The following is a 19,690-nucleotide window of genomic DNA, read 5'->3' as shown; positions in this document are numbered from 1 at the left end:
GTTGCTGCCTGAGAGAAAAGCTGACAATCGTGGATGTGTCTGTGTCAGATGAATAATTGCTGCTTAACACTTGACTGTAGCAGTGGTACCTGCCAGAACAGATGACCTGCCAGATTAGAGAACGGGCCCGGGGCCACATGAGACAATCATGCAAAGACAGGACAGGTCTGACATCGGAGGGGGTTTCCATCTACAATTTATCTACACTCTTTAGACACATGCTATTTCCTAATAAACGAGTCAACAATATCGATTCACAGATTTCTGAAAAATAGAAGGATTTGGAGATCGGACTTGAATCCAGAGAAAGTCTGAAGACTGCCAAGAGCCTCATTTAAACTTTATTAAACTCCGGCTCAACATGGCAACAAAGCAGCGTTGACACGGGGGCCATTTGACCTGCTACCAACACACAACATGCTGCGTTTTCTCAAATAAGCGTATCTAACCTTTTCTGGTCTGTTTTTGCTCAGCCTGCCCAGGGCTGTCGCTTTCCTATGAAATAATTACTACAAATTTGGTGCATTCGCATGATTGGGTTCATGGGATTTTCCTGTGTCTAAATGGAGGCTCTGCTCCGTGTCAGGGCAACAGGGATACAGTGTCGAGACAGAGCCGTGGTATTATGGACTGGATGGGTGCAGAGCTAAAAGGCAACATTCATCTCAGACATGATGAGTTTTAAAAAAAACAGCATGTAGGAGCTCTTAAGAGGTCTCGAAAAGGTTCAAGCAAGGTTGTGGGAGATTTATGTACAGCAGAGATGTTGTGTGGGCTAAAAATAGCCAACTCTTTGATGCAAGCTTCAAGCTTTCCTTTGAAATAAGACTTTCTCATATCCCCGCATATCTGCCATTTTGGCTTTTGAACACGAGACTGAAGAGCCTAACCAGAGTTAAACCCCTCAAGCTCTAATAAACTGGTTCAGCTAAGATGGTGGCATTATTAGACATGACACCCTAATATTTAGTGTTGATTTCCATCGGTATAATGCTGTGTTTGGGTTGGAGGACTGGTGCATTTATTCGCAGGCTCTCCGCGGCATCGTTCCCCGCGCAGCAGGAAAAGAAAACATGACACCGGCACTCAGTGTCCCGCCAAAAACACCCAAAAGCTTCTGTAAAGCTTCTAGCGGCACATAAATAGTCATTAGGAGCTCATTTCTTTTCCCGCAGATAATATCGCCACGTGGAGCACCGCTGGGCAATCTGGCAGATGAATCGCCTGTCAATGCGGTGATTCTGGAGTGGACACTGCGTCGGCAGAGCCAGGGTGGTCCCGTTTGCTTGTCATTTTTCTGTGTCACTTCCTTGTTGCTTTTTTTGGTGTAGACAGACTGAGGCTCTGAGATTTGTCTTGGTGTCCAGCCCAGATTTGACACTGAAACAGGGAATTAGAGAGGAAAATGAGAGAGAAGGAATCTAAAAAGATCTAGTGGCTGTAATGTGAGGTGGTAACGAATTGATTTGACTGAGGGTGGCTTTTTGCTTGAATTTTTGCTTTGGCTAAAGAAGAGTTGGAGCAGGAGTAGAGGTTTGGAAAGCTGTCCATGTGTGTGAGTGTTATATAGAAGTTTGGTAGGGATCTCTAAACTCCAGCTTCTCTGAAGAGGCCTCGTTTTCACTTATCTGCTCTTTGATTCTGTGTTTGTATGTGTTGGACCAAGCTAAACCTCTGTAATATTTATATCCCGTGTAAACTGTGATTGAATTTAGAAAATGCCAACAAAGCATTTCTAATGTGTGTGTTTTAGGTTCAAACTTTGTGACGCGTAAGATCACCCGTTCTGTGGCAAAGATTCACATCGGCCAACTGGAGAGCTTCAGCCTGGGCAACCTGGACTCCATGAGGGACTGGGGCCACGCCAAAGACTACGTGGAGGTAAAACACACACGATCATAACCACACACAAGCCCAGAGAAATAGGCACAAACTGTGAATGCACTGCTTCAGAGTTGAACAGGGTTCAAATGTGAACCTAGCATTAACAGGGCATGTTTTCCCAGATCGTTTGAGGCCGAAATATGCGATCTGCATGAAGCCTCCTATGATTCTCTGCCAAAAGAGAAACAGAGATAGAGAAAGAAAGGGGGAGCGGGAGGAGGAAAGAGAGGGCTTCATGCTGTGAGGCCATGGACTGCACTCTGGTTTCCCACAACTCACCCATGTCCCAGATCCCTTCAGGCCCCCATCGCCATTCCCGAACGCCCGCAGAAAAAAGATATATTTTAAGGGAACGCTGCGTCCTGGCGACGATGACAGAAATATAGTGTTTGTGTTAAAGTAATGGTGCCAGCAGCAAGCAGAGAAAGGAGTGTGGAGATGAAACGAACAGTGGGGTCGCCACGTCCAGGAGCAGACGGAGCTCAGAGTTTCCAAACCTGTGTGTGTAAGGAAGCACATTCCTATATGTGTGTGTGTGTGCGTGTGCGTGCGTGTGCGTGTGTGATACGTTAAGGTTGGAACACGTGTGTGTGTGTGTGGCTGTTGAGATGAAAGACTCGACGGGGTTGCCATGTCTGACAGCAGACCCCTCACAGCGGACCGTGTTATTATTAGGAGGTGATGGTGGCAGTGGTGGTGGGGGGCGTTCTTTGAGATTAGAGGAGGGGTGAGGAGGTTACAGCGGGGAACTTCAGTTTAACTGCAGATCGCAGTGTGGGGTCACTTTGTCAGAGTAGGGCGGTAGTGAATCGCCGGCTCACGCTGTTAAGGCGGGTCACGGAGGCATCGATGGCGGCAGTGAAGAAGTCACCACCTGGTACGGGATGACTTCAGATCAGTCATATCCGATTATAACCCTCCTGAATAATATTTGCCTCTTGTGGTAAGAAGTCTGACTTCAACTGGGATTGGTAAAATGAAAGCAAAAAAAGTTTGTTTAAATGTTAAAAATAATCTGTTTGTGGGATGTCACACAAAGGATGATACACTGCATGTAATGTATGGATGCAATCTTCTAAGTAAAAGTCCAGTTAATTTTTCCCAGACACACCACCACTTCTATGTGGAGTGGACTAAACGTAATTCCCTGTCTAGCTCATGACGCATGACAGACACATTGCAATGCTAGTTAGCTACATGTCTGTACATTGTTGGTAGTGTGTGGTAAATGGACTACATTATATAGTGATTTCTAGTCTTAGTATCACCTGAAGGTGGTTTACGACACAAGCCAGTATTCACACACATTCATACACCGGTGGCAGAGCCTGCCATACAGTTCAATATCTTGGCTGAAGACACTTCAACATTAGACTGCAGGGACCAGAGATACAATCACTGACCTTCAGATTAGTGGACCACTGCTCTACCCTGCCGTGGTGAATGCTGCTCAAACTGCCTAAACTCTCTTAATTATGAGTGCTAATCTTGTTCTTCGATTAAAAGATAAAAGAACATCTTCAAATCAGGAGACTGATTCTGCTAATTGCAACTGAAAAGTTCAGAATGAGCTTTACTGTAGCTCTGACTTGGACCTCGAGCTTCTGTCTTCTTGATCCCAAGAAGCTCACAGGAACTGTAGTATAGTAATGTCGCTATTTTCATAAATATTGAGGTTGCCATTCAAAACAACATCTTAAATCAATGTAAATCTGTAGCTCTGGCAACTTATACTTGCACTATGTAAAACAACACGACTCTTATTCTTGTAAAATTTAAAGTGTAAAAGTGTGGGTCACATTCAGCACCCTGTTATATTTGTCTGACTGAGCAGTTGTTTAGTTATATGTTGTGTGTGCAACCCTTCTGGATTTCCGTGTGTGTGTGCACTCGCCTGTCCAGGGCACCCTGGCTTGAGACGCCCCAGGTTTCCTGTGGGAACGGCCGACATTCCAGTTCTGGTGAATCAGGCACCTCCTCGCTGTGTGTCTCCAGTTTCGGAAAGGCGGATTTCGGGAAGCCAAACAGAAGCCCGAAGTGCTGAGGGGAACTGATGTGGAGGAGGAGGAGGAAGAAGGGGGAGAAGATGAAGAAGATGAAGGCAGCAGTGAAACAGACTCGTGTTTGTGGGACGTTTGTACATTATGCATAAATGAACCATCTCTCCCGCGGAAAGTTCACCCCACCCTGCAGACCATCAAAGGCCGTGACTGTCACCACGACCCCCCCTCTCCGCCTAACTTTGAAATATCCGTCCAGCCAGCGTCGGCACTGTGTTACCATGGCGAAGCCAAACAACTGGCAATTTGTAAACAGAACCATGTGTGTCTGCTTTAGGCTGACAACTGCTTTTCCTCCTTCTCCGTCGCTCGCTCTCCTCACCCCACCCAGGACAGGGAAATTGCTTGTAATTGGCTGTGGATGGATTGTGGGTGGCAGGAGGGGCGTGCTGTGTGTCTGCTCTAACGACGTCTGAAGGCGTGCGGCTGGCTGGGCATCGTCTCAGCTGGGTATCGGGTGTCTGTCCCAGGCAGGCAGAACTGGAGCTGCCCAGATACTCTCAATGGAGTCCTTTTATTATTATTATGGTATTATGGAATAGATGCCGGGAGCTGAACCCTTTAGTATAAAATCGCCAGAAGAAATAATTTAAATCCTCCTGATCTCAATTTCCTTAAAAGGGGTTAAGCTTTGGACTTTTCCAGTTTGGTGATGGTGTTTGAAACATTTGGCTGCCCCTTTTCTTTTTGTGCGGTTTTCTGGGATTTGGCGATACAGAACAAGTTTCTGAATCAAGGAGAAAAGGAAACCCACAGCAATCACTTGCTGGAGACTCTGAGACCAGATAGAGATTTAGAAGTCGACCATCTTTAACAAGAACGTTCCTCCTCCCTCTCCTCTCTGCCTGTGCCCTCACCCTGTGTTGGCCAATGGTGGGTACAGCTGTTTGTACCCCCTCCCCCGCCCCCCACACACCTCCTCCTCTTCTGGCTGCAGAGAGCCATTTCCTGTGCAGAGAACAGGGCTGGCTGGTAGGGAGCAGGAGCAGAAGTCGGCCTGGTGGTTTTGGCCCTCTCTCTCCCCTCGGGCTCCATCCTGCCTCACTTTCTTTCTGTCTTTCTGTCCGTTTCCTCTCCCGCCTTGTGCTTTTTGTTCCTCCCGCCTCTTAACCTTTTACTCGTTGATGTTTTGTACTCCTGAAAAGCTGCGTCACTAGACCAGTGCTCCACCAAGCTGTCGCTCCCTCTTGTCCGGCCTTCGTTCAGCAAGCAGTCACCACCCAGTTACCAGATATTTCCCTCTGACATCTAATAACCGGCTCTTATTTTCCCCCTGACTGAAACTGGTGTTGCTGTTCTCGCTGCTGTAGCGGACCAGAAACTGTTGCCAGATGAGATGTGGCTGACCCGCTGACACACAGTCCCGACAATCCCTCCTCCCTGCTCTTGTCTTGTTCGCATATTTATTTTCAAAATATAATTACCTGTGAAATTCTGGGCATTTGAAGGTGTTTCCTTGCAGTGTTTAGGTGTGTGTGTATGTGTGTGTGGCTGTGTGTGTGTGGTTGCCCCTGTGTGGCAGTGTCTGATTCCTGGCATTGTCTGGAGGCAGCGAGGTGACAGGACAGCCTTGATGGTGTAATTTTTCACCTCCTTTATTTTTCTTATCCATTTTTTTCTTCTTTTTTACTGCCGCAGCTGCTTCTCTGTGCAGTAATGGTTACAGATGAGGCTAATTAGCCAATCACAGTGCAGATCAGGGCCAATCACAGATGATTGATGAGAGCGCTGGGCCATTCATCACATGCTTTTGGCCTTGGAGGTGACAGCAGGGGCAAGCTTCGGGACTTGGTACAGTAAACTAGACATGTACGTCTACATCTAGAACCTTCTGCTGAGGCGCTGCGAAAGGGCCTCATTATTTTTCTAAAAGTCATTTTGACAGGACGTTAGAATTGATGGACACTAGATATACGTCTGTGGAGATCAAACGCATTTCTTTTTTTGGGGGGGGGCGGGGGTGTTTAAGCATGACACCTTGATGTTTTCCAACATGGCTCTTTGCTAGTTAAAACAAAAAAGGTTCATCAGAACTTGACAACTAAAGGTATCATTATTGATGAAGCTGTCATTACATTATCTTCTAGATTAATAACTTGGTCCATAAAATGTGAGAGCGAGAGAAAATGGTTGGAGCGCCTAGTTAGCAGATTAGTTACAGTGATGCCATCCGCATCGCCCGGGTTCGAGTCCAGTCTTAGGACCTTTGTTGCATGTAATACCCCTCTCTGATACCCCATTTCTACACCGCCCTTTGTCAAATAAAGGTGAAAATGTCAAAAAAGTCAAATCAGTTCAGACCAATAGTCTAAGACCAAAAGCATTGAGTTTATAATTGTAGCAAACCTAGGACACCAGCAAATATTCACATTGGAGACGCAGGAAAAAGAAGACGATTACCAAAAGTCATTCGACTGATTGATTAATTGACTAATTGTTGCATTCTAACATTACAAAGCCACAGTAATTAACAACACACCACATAGGCTAAATTCTTTCATTAACTTCCTTCAGCAGATATAGACAACAATTGTATCATGATTCATATCTATGACTGGTAGGACTGGATGTCAGCTGGGAATTTTACGTGAGGAGTTCAGGGTCTTGCTTGAAGTGGGGAAAAGCTATTTAAAAGCAGTTCGTCATTCTGGGCTGTGACTTTCACCTCTTGCCTCCTACAACTTCCAGTTACAAAATGTTATTTTGCCACTAATGGTCAGCCCTGTGCTGCGTATTGGCAAAAAAGCTAAAGTCTCACTAGTGCACATGTTGCACAGTGCCGTGTTGTAGAGGGCATGTGTGTCTGTGTGTGTCTGTGTGTGTGTGTGTCTGTGTGTGTGTGTCATGCCTGGATCTTTACAGTGATTCAGGGAGCTGATAAATACCTACGCCTGCTCTGTAAGGTTTTAATAAACACAGCTGGACTGGTAAAGAGCTAAAATGGGAGCTAATAGGGCAGCGGAGAGGGTGCATTAGGTTTCATCACCAAAACCTCCTGACTACAACTACAACTCCCCCACCCCCCCTGACCACTGATGGCCCAACACAGACACCCTGACATAATCATAATGTCATCTCTTGAGGTGTGTGTGTGCACAGTGATAGAGAGAATGTCAGTATCTACCGTTATGTTGACTTGGCATCCCACACAAGGTGTGTGTGTGTGTGTGTGTGTGTGTGTGTGTGTGTGTGTGTGTGTGTGTGTGTGTGTGTGTGTGTGTGTGTGTGTGTGTGTGTGTGTGTGTGTGTGTGTGTGTGTGTGTGTGTGTGTGTGTGTGGTGAAGTTAATTGCAGGTGAAATTCGACCCATGGCCTTCTCAGCAGCTTAATAAACTGCAGTTTGCCCCCCTGTGGCTCAGAGCAATAAAAGCTCACTGAACCTCCAGCAACCTCATGCATACACACACACACACTATTTTTCAACATCACTACATTTACAGAGCATGATGACTGAACATAACAATGATGTCTTTTTGAATATGGGCTCACTCTTTGACATTTCTTCGTGTCGAGAGTAATTGCTTTACTTTAGGGATTCAACATTTAAATGGATTACAGTTAACAGTGTTGGTGCTCATCGTCTCTCTGATTTCATGTAATGAAAGTTATTAAATCCTGAAGGCACACAGACTTTTTCCGTGTGCTTTTAAGTAACAGATGAGTTTAAATCTATGCACCCAAATGCTGCTGCGTTCACCAGAACTACAAAGATCAGAATTGTTATTGGATTTAAAATAAAGCAGGAGCTCAGCAGAAACAATCTCATGATCTAAAGTCAAGAGCTTTGATTTAGTCCCAAATTCCTATTTTCGAAGGAAATAAAAACCTGGAAAAGGACATATCTTTTCAATGATCACTAAATCTTACATTTTCTTATCAAAGAACACTTTTTTAGTGTCAAGTGCCTGCATTATTAAAGTTTTAAGCGCTGATGGTGTTTGTGTTTGTAGTTACATCATTGTCAGATTTGGCATTTTTCAGCTAAAGATCTATAGAAATCCTTAAACCCTCTTTTAAACTGGGAGATCTGGATATACTCACTTTGTAACTTGTGCTTCTTGAATGCAAAGGACTGTTTGCGGGGATTACTGTTTTGTTAAGTAGGTCATTAAGTAAATCACTTTTCTGCAAAAGTCTCCTTTTGCATGTTTGAATGTAAGCGACCGACACACATGTGGCTGAGTTTCTGCTTTGTAACTCAGTTGGGTTATTGTTGATTAAGGCATGACACACACACAGGTAGACAGAAGAGCGTTGCACTTGGACAAACGCACAGAAATAAGAGGCGTAGGAGGCATGACGATAAGAATAACGAATGAGGTGAGAGACTTAGAATAGATCTCCAGGGAGGCACTCTTGCCCCATCTGAGTCCAAATCCTAAATCATTAGACATGAAGTGAGTATTTACTGTGGCATCGTACCAGAGGGACAGAGAGAGGTTCAGGGGGAGTCAGAGAGCAGCGATGCTGAGGCTTTTCACAGTCCAGATCATTCATATGAGGATGAAGATAAATGGAGGAAGCTTGTGTAAAAGTGACTCCCTCTTGCTGCTCTAACAATAGAGGAACAGATAACAGGCAGATCCATGACAGCAGAGACTCAGGGGTTACTGCTTTTGTGAAGGGGCCACTGTAGGTTTTGAAGCTTTACAGACTGAAACCTGACCCAGGAGGTGTCCTCATTTTTGGGGTGAGATTCAGGGGTTTTCAGGGAACATCTTTCTTTTTTTTTTACCCCCTCTGTTTCTTCCCTGTCAGTATCTGGCAGCACAGCTCTGGGTGATTATCTGGAGGAGTTGGATCGAAGCTGAAATTGGCTGAAACACAGTTTGTAGGGAATGACAGAAGAGTTACTGGATTCTTGAAGTCCCTCTTCGTTAATCAGGGAGTTTTCTATAAATAAAATGTGTTCCTGTAAAAACAATACCCGCATGATCTAAATAATCTCCTAAATAAAGGAGGGCCGTTATTATTAGCTGTTATGGCACTATTTCTTGCCAAAGCGTCTCAACAGTTTTGTCTTTGTGTGCTCCACCTCATCACAACTCGCAAACTGCAATTTAAAGACTAGATTTAACTATTCTAAAACCATAAATATGTTAGTACGTTAGTTTTTTCGTATTCCCCTTAAAGTCTGAGAATTGCCATTGAAACGGAACGTGGACGAATCTCTTTTCAAGTTCAGAATGAACTTTTGATCTCATCTTTTAAGCCAACATGGATTCCTTGAACTTCTACATTTTTATGACAATCTGGTGAGGGAGATTGTGTACAATTGAACGCTCAAGAACAGCTATTAAATAGATTTTTTTTTTAATCAAATCTTTTTCTGGTTAACCATACCAGATGTGTTATTTTTCTGTATTCCCTTCACTGCTCTGTTTTTTTGTTCTCATTCTTCTATGCAATTGTCGAATCAATTCTCTAACTTATTTAGTTTTACTTGCTTCAGATGCCGATAGCCAACATATTGTACTCAGTGTTTGTGATCCTATTCGCTTACCGAGCCTCAAAAATGAAGCGACTTGCACTCATTATCCCGCTTTCAAAGCAGTACGCAGTGAAGATGATTACATTTGACAAGTAACGACTATATTTTCCCGTTTCAAGGCTGTTTCACTCCATAAAGAATTGGAAGTCAAGGACCTATAAAAAATACCGTACCAAAGAAATCTTCCTCCTCCAGTTTAGGAACGACTTTTGGAAGTTGCAATGCAAATGTATGTCAGATTTAATAAGGTTTTATTGTAGTATTGATTGGGAGTGCAAATCATCTCTAAATTATTGGAACCAAAGATTCATAATAAATGTATAGTAGGCACGCCAATTACTTTTTTTTCCTAATGGAGTCAAAAACACCCAAGTGGTGTTTGTCTTTGCCTTTTAGTGCAAAGTAAAGAAGGCCTGTCCAGCTGGACGCTGTGAGGAGTGTCTTTCTTTTTTAAAGAAGAGAAGAAAAATTGAAAGTCCTTCATGTTGGAAATATCTTTTGGATGCATTCGAACCTTTACTTTCCCTGTATTTTTTCTATTTTCTAAATATTATGAATGTGTCTTTATAATAGTGAAAACAAGATAAATTATTATACCGCTGAGATTTAATGGTACTTAAGAATATTCTGTGTGTGTGTGTGTGTGTGTGTGTGTGTGTGTGTGTGTGTGTGTGTGTGTGTGTGTGTGTGTGTGTGTGTGTGTGTGTGTGTGTGTGTGTGTGTGTGTGTGTGTGTGTGTGTGTGTGTGTGTGTGTGTGTGCGCTCCTGCAGCAGCAGCTGGCTGTCTCTCTCAGTGTGACAGGCCTAAGCTCTCTCCTGCTGGGTTGAGGATGAAAGCAGATGCTCTCCTTCTTCTTCTCCAGATCTGTTTTTCTCTCCTTTCTCCTCGCCGCCTTGTGTAACCAGAGTCCTCAGCTTTCATATGAAGCCCGCAGGATAGTTTGCACCCCGGAGTCCTGCAGAAAGCAAAGACACAAATAGGAACATTAACAGGCTGACAGTTAGCTAGACAAGCAGACATGCAGAAAGACGATACAGACGCACAGATATGCGAGGGACATAAATGAAGGAAATAGAAATTACTTCAATGTCGGCAAAGTCGTTGAAAGGTACTGCATGTAAAAACTGACACCATCTATTACATCAATCCTATTGTTTCCTTTCATAAAAAGTTTATAATACTTGCCCTGCTTTGTGGCTTTGAGTGTATTTGGTTTGGAAAGAGGAATATGAGGCAACAACTGTTGTTAAAAACAATGACTTCAAACAGTTTGTATGTTTCGCTTATGGAAATTGATCCTGTGTTGTGTTGTTAAGCAATCTGTCTCCTTTATGACTTCTCACAAAATCTGAACCCCCCCCCCCCCCCCCCGCCCCCTTACTTTTACCAGTAAAACAGTGTTTGGTACTGATACCCACTCACTTACTTAGAACAATATAAGCTTTTTTTTTAAAGATAAAGTTTCTTCATTTAACAAAATAAACCGAACTTCTCCCATATATCAGTGTTACATGCTGTTAAAGGCACAGAGCCGCTGAATAAGAGTCTTAAATGAATGAAATGTTGTGTTTCTGTGGCTTATTTCAGTTGTCTTGATTTAGAACAGGAAACAAAGGCCATAGAGTTTATTTTCCAGTAAAGCCTCTGTGCTGTCCTGCGGTTTAGTGCTGTGTTTGACAGGTTTGGTGTGTGTGTGTGTGTGTGTGTGTGTGTGTGTGTGTGTGTGTGTGTGTGTGTGTGTGTGTGTGTGTGTGTGTGTGTGTGTGTGTGTGTGTGTGTGTGTGTGTGTGTGTGTGTGTGTGTGTGTGTGTGTGTGTGTGTGTGTGTGGGGTGAAATCCACACACAGTCATACCTCCCACCTGGACAGAGGGAGCAGAGCAGGAGGAGAGAGGGTGAAGGAGCATGGGGAAATAGATGGGCTGATGGCTCCAGAGGTGGTGGGTGGTGGGAGGGCTCAGTATCCTGCTGGGGGTTTAACAGGTCGGGGCAGGAGGGAGGGTGTCAGCTGGGGGTGATGAGTAGGTGTGTGGGAGGGGAGAATTTGAGGCAAAAGGGAGTCCATGGACTTCCCAAAATAAGTAATAACTTCACATTTCAGATGAATTGTCCTGTAGGTAAAGTTATGTTGTCACAGCTGCCTAACAAATATATGTAAACACAGTTGTTGTTGTTGTTGTCAAATGTTCCCTCTAAATTCAACCCTTATGTTACCTTTCAAGAGAATTATTGATTCAAACTGTTATATTGCTTGTAAAAAAAGACAACTTGAGCTAATGTATTTGTTTTTCATTACATTGTTTTGCTGTATGCTAAATGTTCCATCTGTTTCTTGAATCAACAGTTATTTCTCACGTTCTCAACATTTAACTTGTTTCATTCGTTTACTATACGAATGCATTATTTTAGTTTTCTTTTTTTTAAATATTTGCATTTTTAATACCTTACTTTTTTCTTTATTACAAAAAGCTTTTTTCATTTAACAAAAGGAGCCAACACAGGAAAGTTTATCTAAAGGTATGTCATATATATATATATATATATAAAGCTTTAAATGATCTTGTTGTTGAAAGCTGCTATAATAAACCTGCCTTGCTCCAAATAAAAGAGTCTAACATCTGCAAGATTATGATTTAAATGAGGGAGTAATTGATGAAAGGAAAAGCTAAACTGACCAGACAACTGACGACTTCTTTTGGTACTTGGCAGTTTTCTACACTCGAGACATATTTCAGTTGGTACCAAGTATTGATTTGATACCCAGCCTAAGAGCTTTATTGGAATTGAATTGCATGAACAGAGAGAGCGCGAGCAGCAGCAGTAGGTGGAGAGCCCACAGCTGGTCTGTGAAGCTAAGACACTCCCTGATTGGGAAGCACAAGTGTGAGAGGCACCCTAATGCATTAATCCCTCCCGGACCTTTGTGTGTGTGTGTATGCGTCTGTACTTGTGTGTGTTTGTTGTACAGAAAAGGCTGAGTCTCAGGGAGTATCAGGGAGGGAAGTGAAACCTTCAGTGGTCTAGCAGACAGGACTGATGGAGTGGAGGGATGTTTAGAGTTGTTGGGGTGGGGGTCATCTTATTTTAATTGTGTGAGGAGTCTGGCCGACTCTTTGGGACTGGAATGTGTGTGACCTTCTCTCCCGCTCGCTCTCGGTGTGTCTCTCGCTCTCTCAGACGGTCGAGCGGCTCGTGGGAAGATTCCCCGTCCAGACTCCAGAGTGTCGAAATCGAGCCAAAAATCCCAAGAGCTCTGTCACAGTCTCAGCTCTTTTTTACTCTCTCACAGCTCTCTGCCTCTCGATTACATTTTTGTGTGACTGCCTGACCCTTTTGATACTCTGCTCTCTGTGCACACACTGCATGCATGTGTGTGTGCTTACTTGGGAGCTTCAATATTACTAGAGTTCACATTGTGCAGATCTGAAAACTATATTTGTGTGATTCTTTTTTATTTTAGCCTCAATTTGTACCTTTTGTACTATTGCTTATTTCCTTTTTGATTAGTTTGTTTTGTGTTTCCCATACAAAGGGTCATATTTGATGTCAGTTTTACCACAGAAACATAATAATAGACAGCACTTCACCATCAGATAAGTTATATGAAGGCAGGCTATGACTCTTACCTGTTGGCCACATTAAAGCTGTCTTTGTAGCTTGTGGGCTTTAGCTCCCCAAAACTTATTTCAGTTAAAAACATTGTTTAAAATCTCAGAAATCCACTTTTAAATGTAACATGTCTGTTTTGACCAACAAAAGAAGTGTTTTGAGCTGTACACTGAAGGGGATTTAATTCAACCTAGCTTCCGTAGAGAATCTATTCACTATACACTTTTGCAGTATATTTTAATTTGTATACTTAAAAGAAAAAAATGGAATATATGTTTTAAGAATTACATGTAATGTATTATTAGATTTTTTTAATTTAATTTACTCACCCCTGTATTCTTAATTATTTGCTATATTTTTTGTTTTTGTGGCTTCATTGCAAATGATCTCGAGTGCTATTTTAAGATTATTCATATCATTATTATTATAATTGACTTATTATCATCCATAAACTTCTATAATAATGATTTGTGGAGAAAATCCTGTAATAAAAAATCCACTTGTAAATTGCAGCAGCATCACAGGCTGAAAACTCCATAATCCAGTCAGACGTTGTTCCGTGTTGCTCTTCACTGAGAGCTCCTTACTTATGTAGAATCGCCTTACTTAACAACATGATTGTGCTGAACGCAACTCCAGAGAGGGAGTGGTTCAGATCCAAGCATAATTTTCCCCCCAGGCCCAGTGAGAGCAGCCTGTAGTCTATTGAGCACGGCAGAGACAGCATCCCAACCAGCTTCAAACAGGCCTGATGGCTTTCATGGAATGGAAACATTTGCTGGGTCACAGCACTGAAAACCTGTCTTCCATCATCGCACAAGCCAATGGCTTCCTCGTGTTGTCTGTTTTTTATTACACTTGTAGTAGATCCAAGTTCACACAGGCCTATGATATTAAACCGGCTGTACGTCCCTGTATACACACACACACACACACACACACACACACACACACACAGATTCTTTACGCTTGCAAACATGCTGGCATACACACATGTTAGCGATATGCCATGTGGGGCGGGCAATTTAAGGAAAAAGGTCAGGGTAATAAACGATACTTAATATTGTTGTACATGTTTTCAGACACATGCATGCTCCATATAAACGGCTGTATATAAAACAACAGGCGTGCTTGCACTTGGGCACATGTACAGCGAGGTTGGAGACCTGTTTGTAATTGGTGAGGAAATGCTGTTCCGAGGTGTCTGAGTGATGGATGAGGAGAGAACCGACATGACATTCAGAGCCTCTCTCTCCACCACAATGAGGCTTTCACTATACGCTGCTTGTATTGAACCCTATCCTTGTTAAAACAGCTGCGATGGAGAGCCGTGTATTTGCTTTTAGAAGGTGGGACTTTCTAAGGGAGTGCCAGGGATCTCTTTTTTTAATTAAGTGGACCCAGCAATATGAGCGTGTGTGTGTGTGTGTGTGTGTGTGTGTGTGTGTGTGTGTAACCTGAGGGCAGGCCCCGTCTTTGACCTGCAGTGATAGCGTTGGTTTGTTTTCATTCTAAACTTCCCCCAGAGTTACTAGTTTTGCACCTTATTTGACCTCAGATTGACACGGTCGTCACCTCTCGCTGACCGCTCAATGCCTGTGACATGCTTTTTTTTTCTCTTTGACTGTGACATCTCTCTGTTTGCCTTTTCCCCTTTTTCTTTTTCCTCCAGTCACGTCTTTTGCTTCCATTTTCCCTTTCCATAACTCTCCATGTCTCTCTCTTTGGCCCACCTCACAATCCCCCAGTCAGCTTTCCGTCACACATGTGCACTGAGCTGTCGCGCACATGTACATGCATGCACACGAGCCAGCGCACATACTCACTCACTCAATCAAAGTGAATGATTGCACATTTGTCTTGACAGTTGCTATAAAAAGAGCCGCCCACTAAACACTGCAGTCCTCTCATTATATCATTACCGACCCACAGCAGGCAGGCAGCTCTCTGACTTCTGTCTCTTTCTTTCTTTCTCTGTCTTCAACTCTTGTTCCCTCTCGCTGTTTTCATTTATCTGTCTGTTTAGAAAACAGGAAAGAACATAAGAAAAGCATGAGAGGAAAAGAAAAAGATGTGGGTGGTGCTGTGGAGAAAGAGGTGGGGACATGCGCCGTGGTGAAGGGGAATCCCTAGCTCTCCATTGTGGAGCGGAGGCTCTGTGGCTCCAGGGGGCAGGCCAGCTGAAGTGTTTGTTTATGTCTGTGGGCCAGAGGGGAGATACGGTGGCCATGTTCAGCAGCTACATGAAAGGCCCTGAGTGCTCTAATGAGACGTAATTACTGTGTGCGTGTGTTTACGAGATTGCGAGGGAGCGAGGAGGAGAGAGAATGAATAAGCACGTTTCACCCTCCCTGTGTTTACTCCCCGTCTTTTGAAATCTTACGTTTTTCACAGCGCAATAGCTTGCCTCGTTGCTCTCCAAACCAGCACAACCTCAAAGTATAGACCCTGCAGATTGGTGACTGTCACGGCCTGTCATGCTTGTTTTATTCCTTGAGATCCTGGAGCTGCAGACTGCTGTGACATGCTGTGAGGTGGGGTAACGTACTCTCTCATGTGCTGGCCACGTGGGAACTTTCAAAACACTAGATGCAAATTTAGAAGTCCAGAACAGAATAGATGCTACTGTAAGAGAGGTGTGTGATTATCTGCTGAAGTCCTTAAGCTTTTCCCAGCATTTGACCTGTGACCAGTGGTCATTTACCCCAAGAGAACTTTTACGAGTTGAGTAATTTCAGTTTTAGAAAATAAGTCCAACCTTTTTATATTTCAATATGTCAGCGAGTATCGTCTGCGTATAGTTCTGAGAAGTGCAATTGTGACCGTTTTCCTCTTGCCAGCTGCAGGGATGACTCTCTCTGACAGCGCTGCGCACGTTGCAGCGTGGCTCGGCTGCGGCTCGGACTCGCTTACCCAGGTACTGACTTTTGGCACCATTTAACTTGTTAATCGGTACTCTGTAGTACCAAGGATATTTGGTTAGTGCCCTTCAAAATAAAGTAGACATTGGAAATATGTCAACCGATACAAAGATATGGTCCCTCTATTTCAAAAGCTTTGGTAATGGGTAATTTGCCAGTAGGGGGTATTGGATTAGATGCCTGTTTATACATTCAGAAGACACAGAGCAACATAACAATAATTTGGAGTCAGGTTTATTTCCACCTGCAAGGTTCTTTTAGCTCCGATTTCGTCTCCGCCAATTCTCAAATATCTGGCTGTTAAATGTTCCACTTTCTTCACCACTTAGTCTCTAACTCTGTTTCTCTGTTTAGTGTTGAGCATGTAGTTTACAGTGGGTTCATCAAAGCTGTTTGCTGCCTACTGCTGTTGGAAACGAGACTGATGAAAGAGTGCTGTAAAACCAAAACAATTAGCTAAAACAGGCTCAAAAGCTTTCTAGGATTGGGGGACTATTCGCTGTAATTTTGTCACTGATGCTTTAATTTAAGTGCTATTTTTTGAGTCGTTACTGTAAAAATATGAATTAATTGGGCTTAACGTGTCTTTGGACTTTGGTAGACTTGTATTGCTCAGACCTATACGTTACATCAGGTGGCTGCTACACAGAAAATACTTGTTAGATTGATGTAACAATGGTTTTGGTCCCCAAGTACTTTTCGATAATAATGAAAAGTTAAAATAATGCCCGTATTAACCTTTAAGCCGTGTAACCGGATGATCTCCTGATTTAGCATCTTAACTGAGCTAATGCTCAAGGTCTGCTGTCTGTCATGTCATAAAGGCTTGCGTGGGCAGACCATGATGAGCTCTTAAATGGCCTGGAACTGGAAATATGACTGTTTATATTTACAGGCCATTTAGAGCTTTCCACTAGCGTTCACACTCTCCAACCACAGAAAACACAAGCTGCTGCAGTGCCCAGCAAACACCAGCCTACGTGTACTGTACGCTTCAGTCACTGAGAGCGCTCTCTGTGTGCTTCAGAGCCTGTGTGAGCGCACGGGCGCTAGCCGCCCCCCAAAATAGCATGCGCCCTTAATTACTGCTGCAAACACAGGTGTGGAAAGCCAGGCCTCTCTCCACCCAAATCCCAGACCCACCGTCCAGCACACAGCACCCTGTGTGTTCCTGTTTGGGAGCACAGGAAGTCGTGTGTGTGTGTGTGTGTGTGTGTGTGTGTGTGTGTGTGTGTGTGTGTGTGTGTGTGTGTGTGTGTGTGTGTGTGTGTGTGTGTGTGTGTGTGTGTGTGTGTGTGTGTGTGTGTGTGTGTGTGTGTGTGTGTGTGTGTGTGTGTGTGTGTGTGAAAGAGAGAGAGCGTTTGTGTTTGTATATGAGTGAGTCCAGACCACACCCTTTGATGTCAGCAGTGCTGTGTGTTGGGGTTTGGGCACGGACACACAGCCCCTCCAATGGCTGGCTGGAAACCCTATACCCCACATCAATCAGACCTGCCACTCATACATTATTCATATCCCAGACTCACACACACACACTTTCTCATCCTTTGCCTCTGTCGTTTTTTTGCTCCTTATATCTCCGTTGGCAACAGAAGTGAAATGGGGTGGGTGGTTCCACTGATGGGGGTGTGCGTCCCTTCAGCCTCAGTAGGTTAGAAACAAAGATAGGGTTGTGGAGTAGCGACAGGTTTCTTCTGTTTATACAGTGCAGGCCTAAACTTTGAGTCTTGGAAGTAGCTAAAAATATTCTGAATTGTGGAGAAGAAAAATAACCAAAATATTCCAAACATTGCTCACTTTCCTTCTTTTTGCAACGTTTGTCCGTCAGACTTCATCAGGTAAAACATTTGTTTTAATGATATTCTTTCACAGTCAGAGATAATAATCGCACCTGCCTAAAAGACTTTTAAAACCGACCCGATAGCCGAGTGGTTAGTGTACATACCATATGGACGCAGATGCCCCTGAGCAGCGAGAAGTAGTTGAGGAAATACTATTAATATGCTGAAGCATTTATTAACACAGCATGCCCTTAAAGTGCAGGAATGTCGTGTATTGGATACTCTACAGGCGAGTACTGCATCCCTTCAACCCATAAAAACAGTTGTAACCAATAAGTGTTATGTCTTTCCACACATGTCCTGTACCTCTCCACTATCACTATATAAGAAGGTACAAAATGCCCCAAAAAAGATCTTTAAAAAAATGTATTTGATCTTTTCAACATTAGATACAACTTGTCTTTTGACGAAGGAAAACTCAACACTTAGTAGCTTTTCCAAGAACGATCAACTGAGCAAACTCTAGCCTCTGATGAAGACTGCGATATGCGGTTAAAAGCTAGAAAGGGAACCTTGAGTTAAGATGTTCTCTTGTTTCCGGGAATGTACTGTTTCTTGAATGAACTTTGACCTACTGTACTTACCATAGATGTGCACGCAAACCTTTTTCTTGTGCAACGAGGGAGTATAATCTTTGGTGCGGCCACTTTCAATTTATAAATAGTTCACATGATGGGGCTAAACTTTTGGCTTGTTTACAACCTGTCTGACTGCTCTTGGTTTTTTCCCCCCCATTGGACTTTGTAAGGATGTTGCTGTGTTCCCAAATCTCACCAATTACTTTGGTTAAATCTTGGGAACACGGACGTCTATTGTTATCATAACCAAACCATGAAAATACGATAGAACATGCAATAAACCCGAATTAGACTTTAATGCTGTGTTCAGTTTTAGGGCTTAAATAAAACCCAGTTCATCTATTCATCAACTCTAATTCAGTTGCCATGCCTGTTTTTAGCCTGTGGAAAATGCATAGGCCCTTTATGGAAAGCTATCTATCACCCTCCACCTCTGTCAGGTTCTCTCCCTCTCTCCCAGGCTGTATAAATGTCTCTCTCTCAGCCTCAGCTTGTATTGTCCCCGCTCTCCACAAAGCCCAAAATGAGCAGTTTCCAGTCCAGCGTTTTCTTCTGACGTCCTCGTCGTGTGTCCTGAAACTCTCTGACCACAGACCAGATTCTCTCTCCTCCCCTGTTGTTCTCCGACGTCATTTCGATGCTCTGGCAGATTGAAATCAGACCCCAGAGGGAGGGGCGAGTTGTTCTTGACCTCCTGCTGCGCTCCAGACAACTATCACTGCCAGTGCGAGACGGATGTAGACGGAGACAGAAAGCGACGGAGGAGCACTAGCCTCCTCCAGACGAGCAGACAGGAGCTGTGAGAAAGAGCTCAGTTTGACATGTGAATTAGCTTTTGTAAACACCTAGAGTAGTCCGTGACAGGCTACTAACACCCCGGGGTGTTACATTCCCACATCTTCTGAGACACAAAGTTAGAATTAACAGCACAAGGTTTATAATGGGATTTGAATATTTCAAGTGCAAACTGTAGACACATGACATCTGTTTGGCTGCGCTGGAGAAAGCTGCGCTTATTAAATTTTCAAAGCTTGTTTATATTCATATGAGGTCACTGTTGAATTATTGATTAGGGGAAAAGTGTGAGGTGGGCTTGTTCATCTATTTGTCACCGAGGAAGGGTGTTTCCTGCTTAAACAGCAGCAGATGCCTGGTCGGCTGCTCCGTCTGTCTGCGTCTTCTCTCTCTCTGTCTCCACGTCTTTCTCTGTTTCAGTCTCAGCGCGCTGAAGCCAAATGGAAAGTGACCTTGGCAGGCAGCGCCATATTAAACACAGTGGGTCACTGTCGGAGAAACATGCTGGCAGC

At 43.7% G+C, this 19,690-nt stretch overlaps 1 protein-coding gene across 1 annotated transcript in view; it reads left to right on the top strand.

The window, feature by feature from the left end:
- gmds (GDP-mannose 4,6-dehydratase) overlaps nt 1–19,690 on the top strand; it is a 159,220-nt gene that overhangs the window by 63,833 nt on the left and 75,697 nt on the right. The window contains 1 exon segment of the mRNA XM_029429839.1: nt 1,754–1,881. Coding sequence (XP_029285699.1) covers nt 1,754–1,881 — 128 coding nt within the window.

This window comes from Cottoperca gobio, chromosome 4 (assembly GCF_900634415.1).
Source record: "Cottoperca gobio chromosome 4, fCotGob3.1, whole genome shotgun sequence".
NCBI classification, from domain to species: Eukaryota; Metazoa; Chordata; class Actinopteri; order Perciformes; family Bovichtidae; genus Cottoperca; species Cottoperca gobio.
The sequence above is the reverse complement of the archived record's forward strand: the minus strand, read 5'-3'. Positions and strand labels throughout refer to the sequence as shown.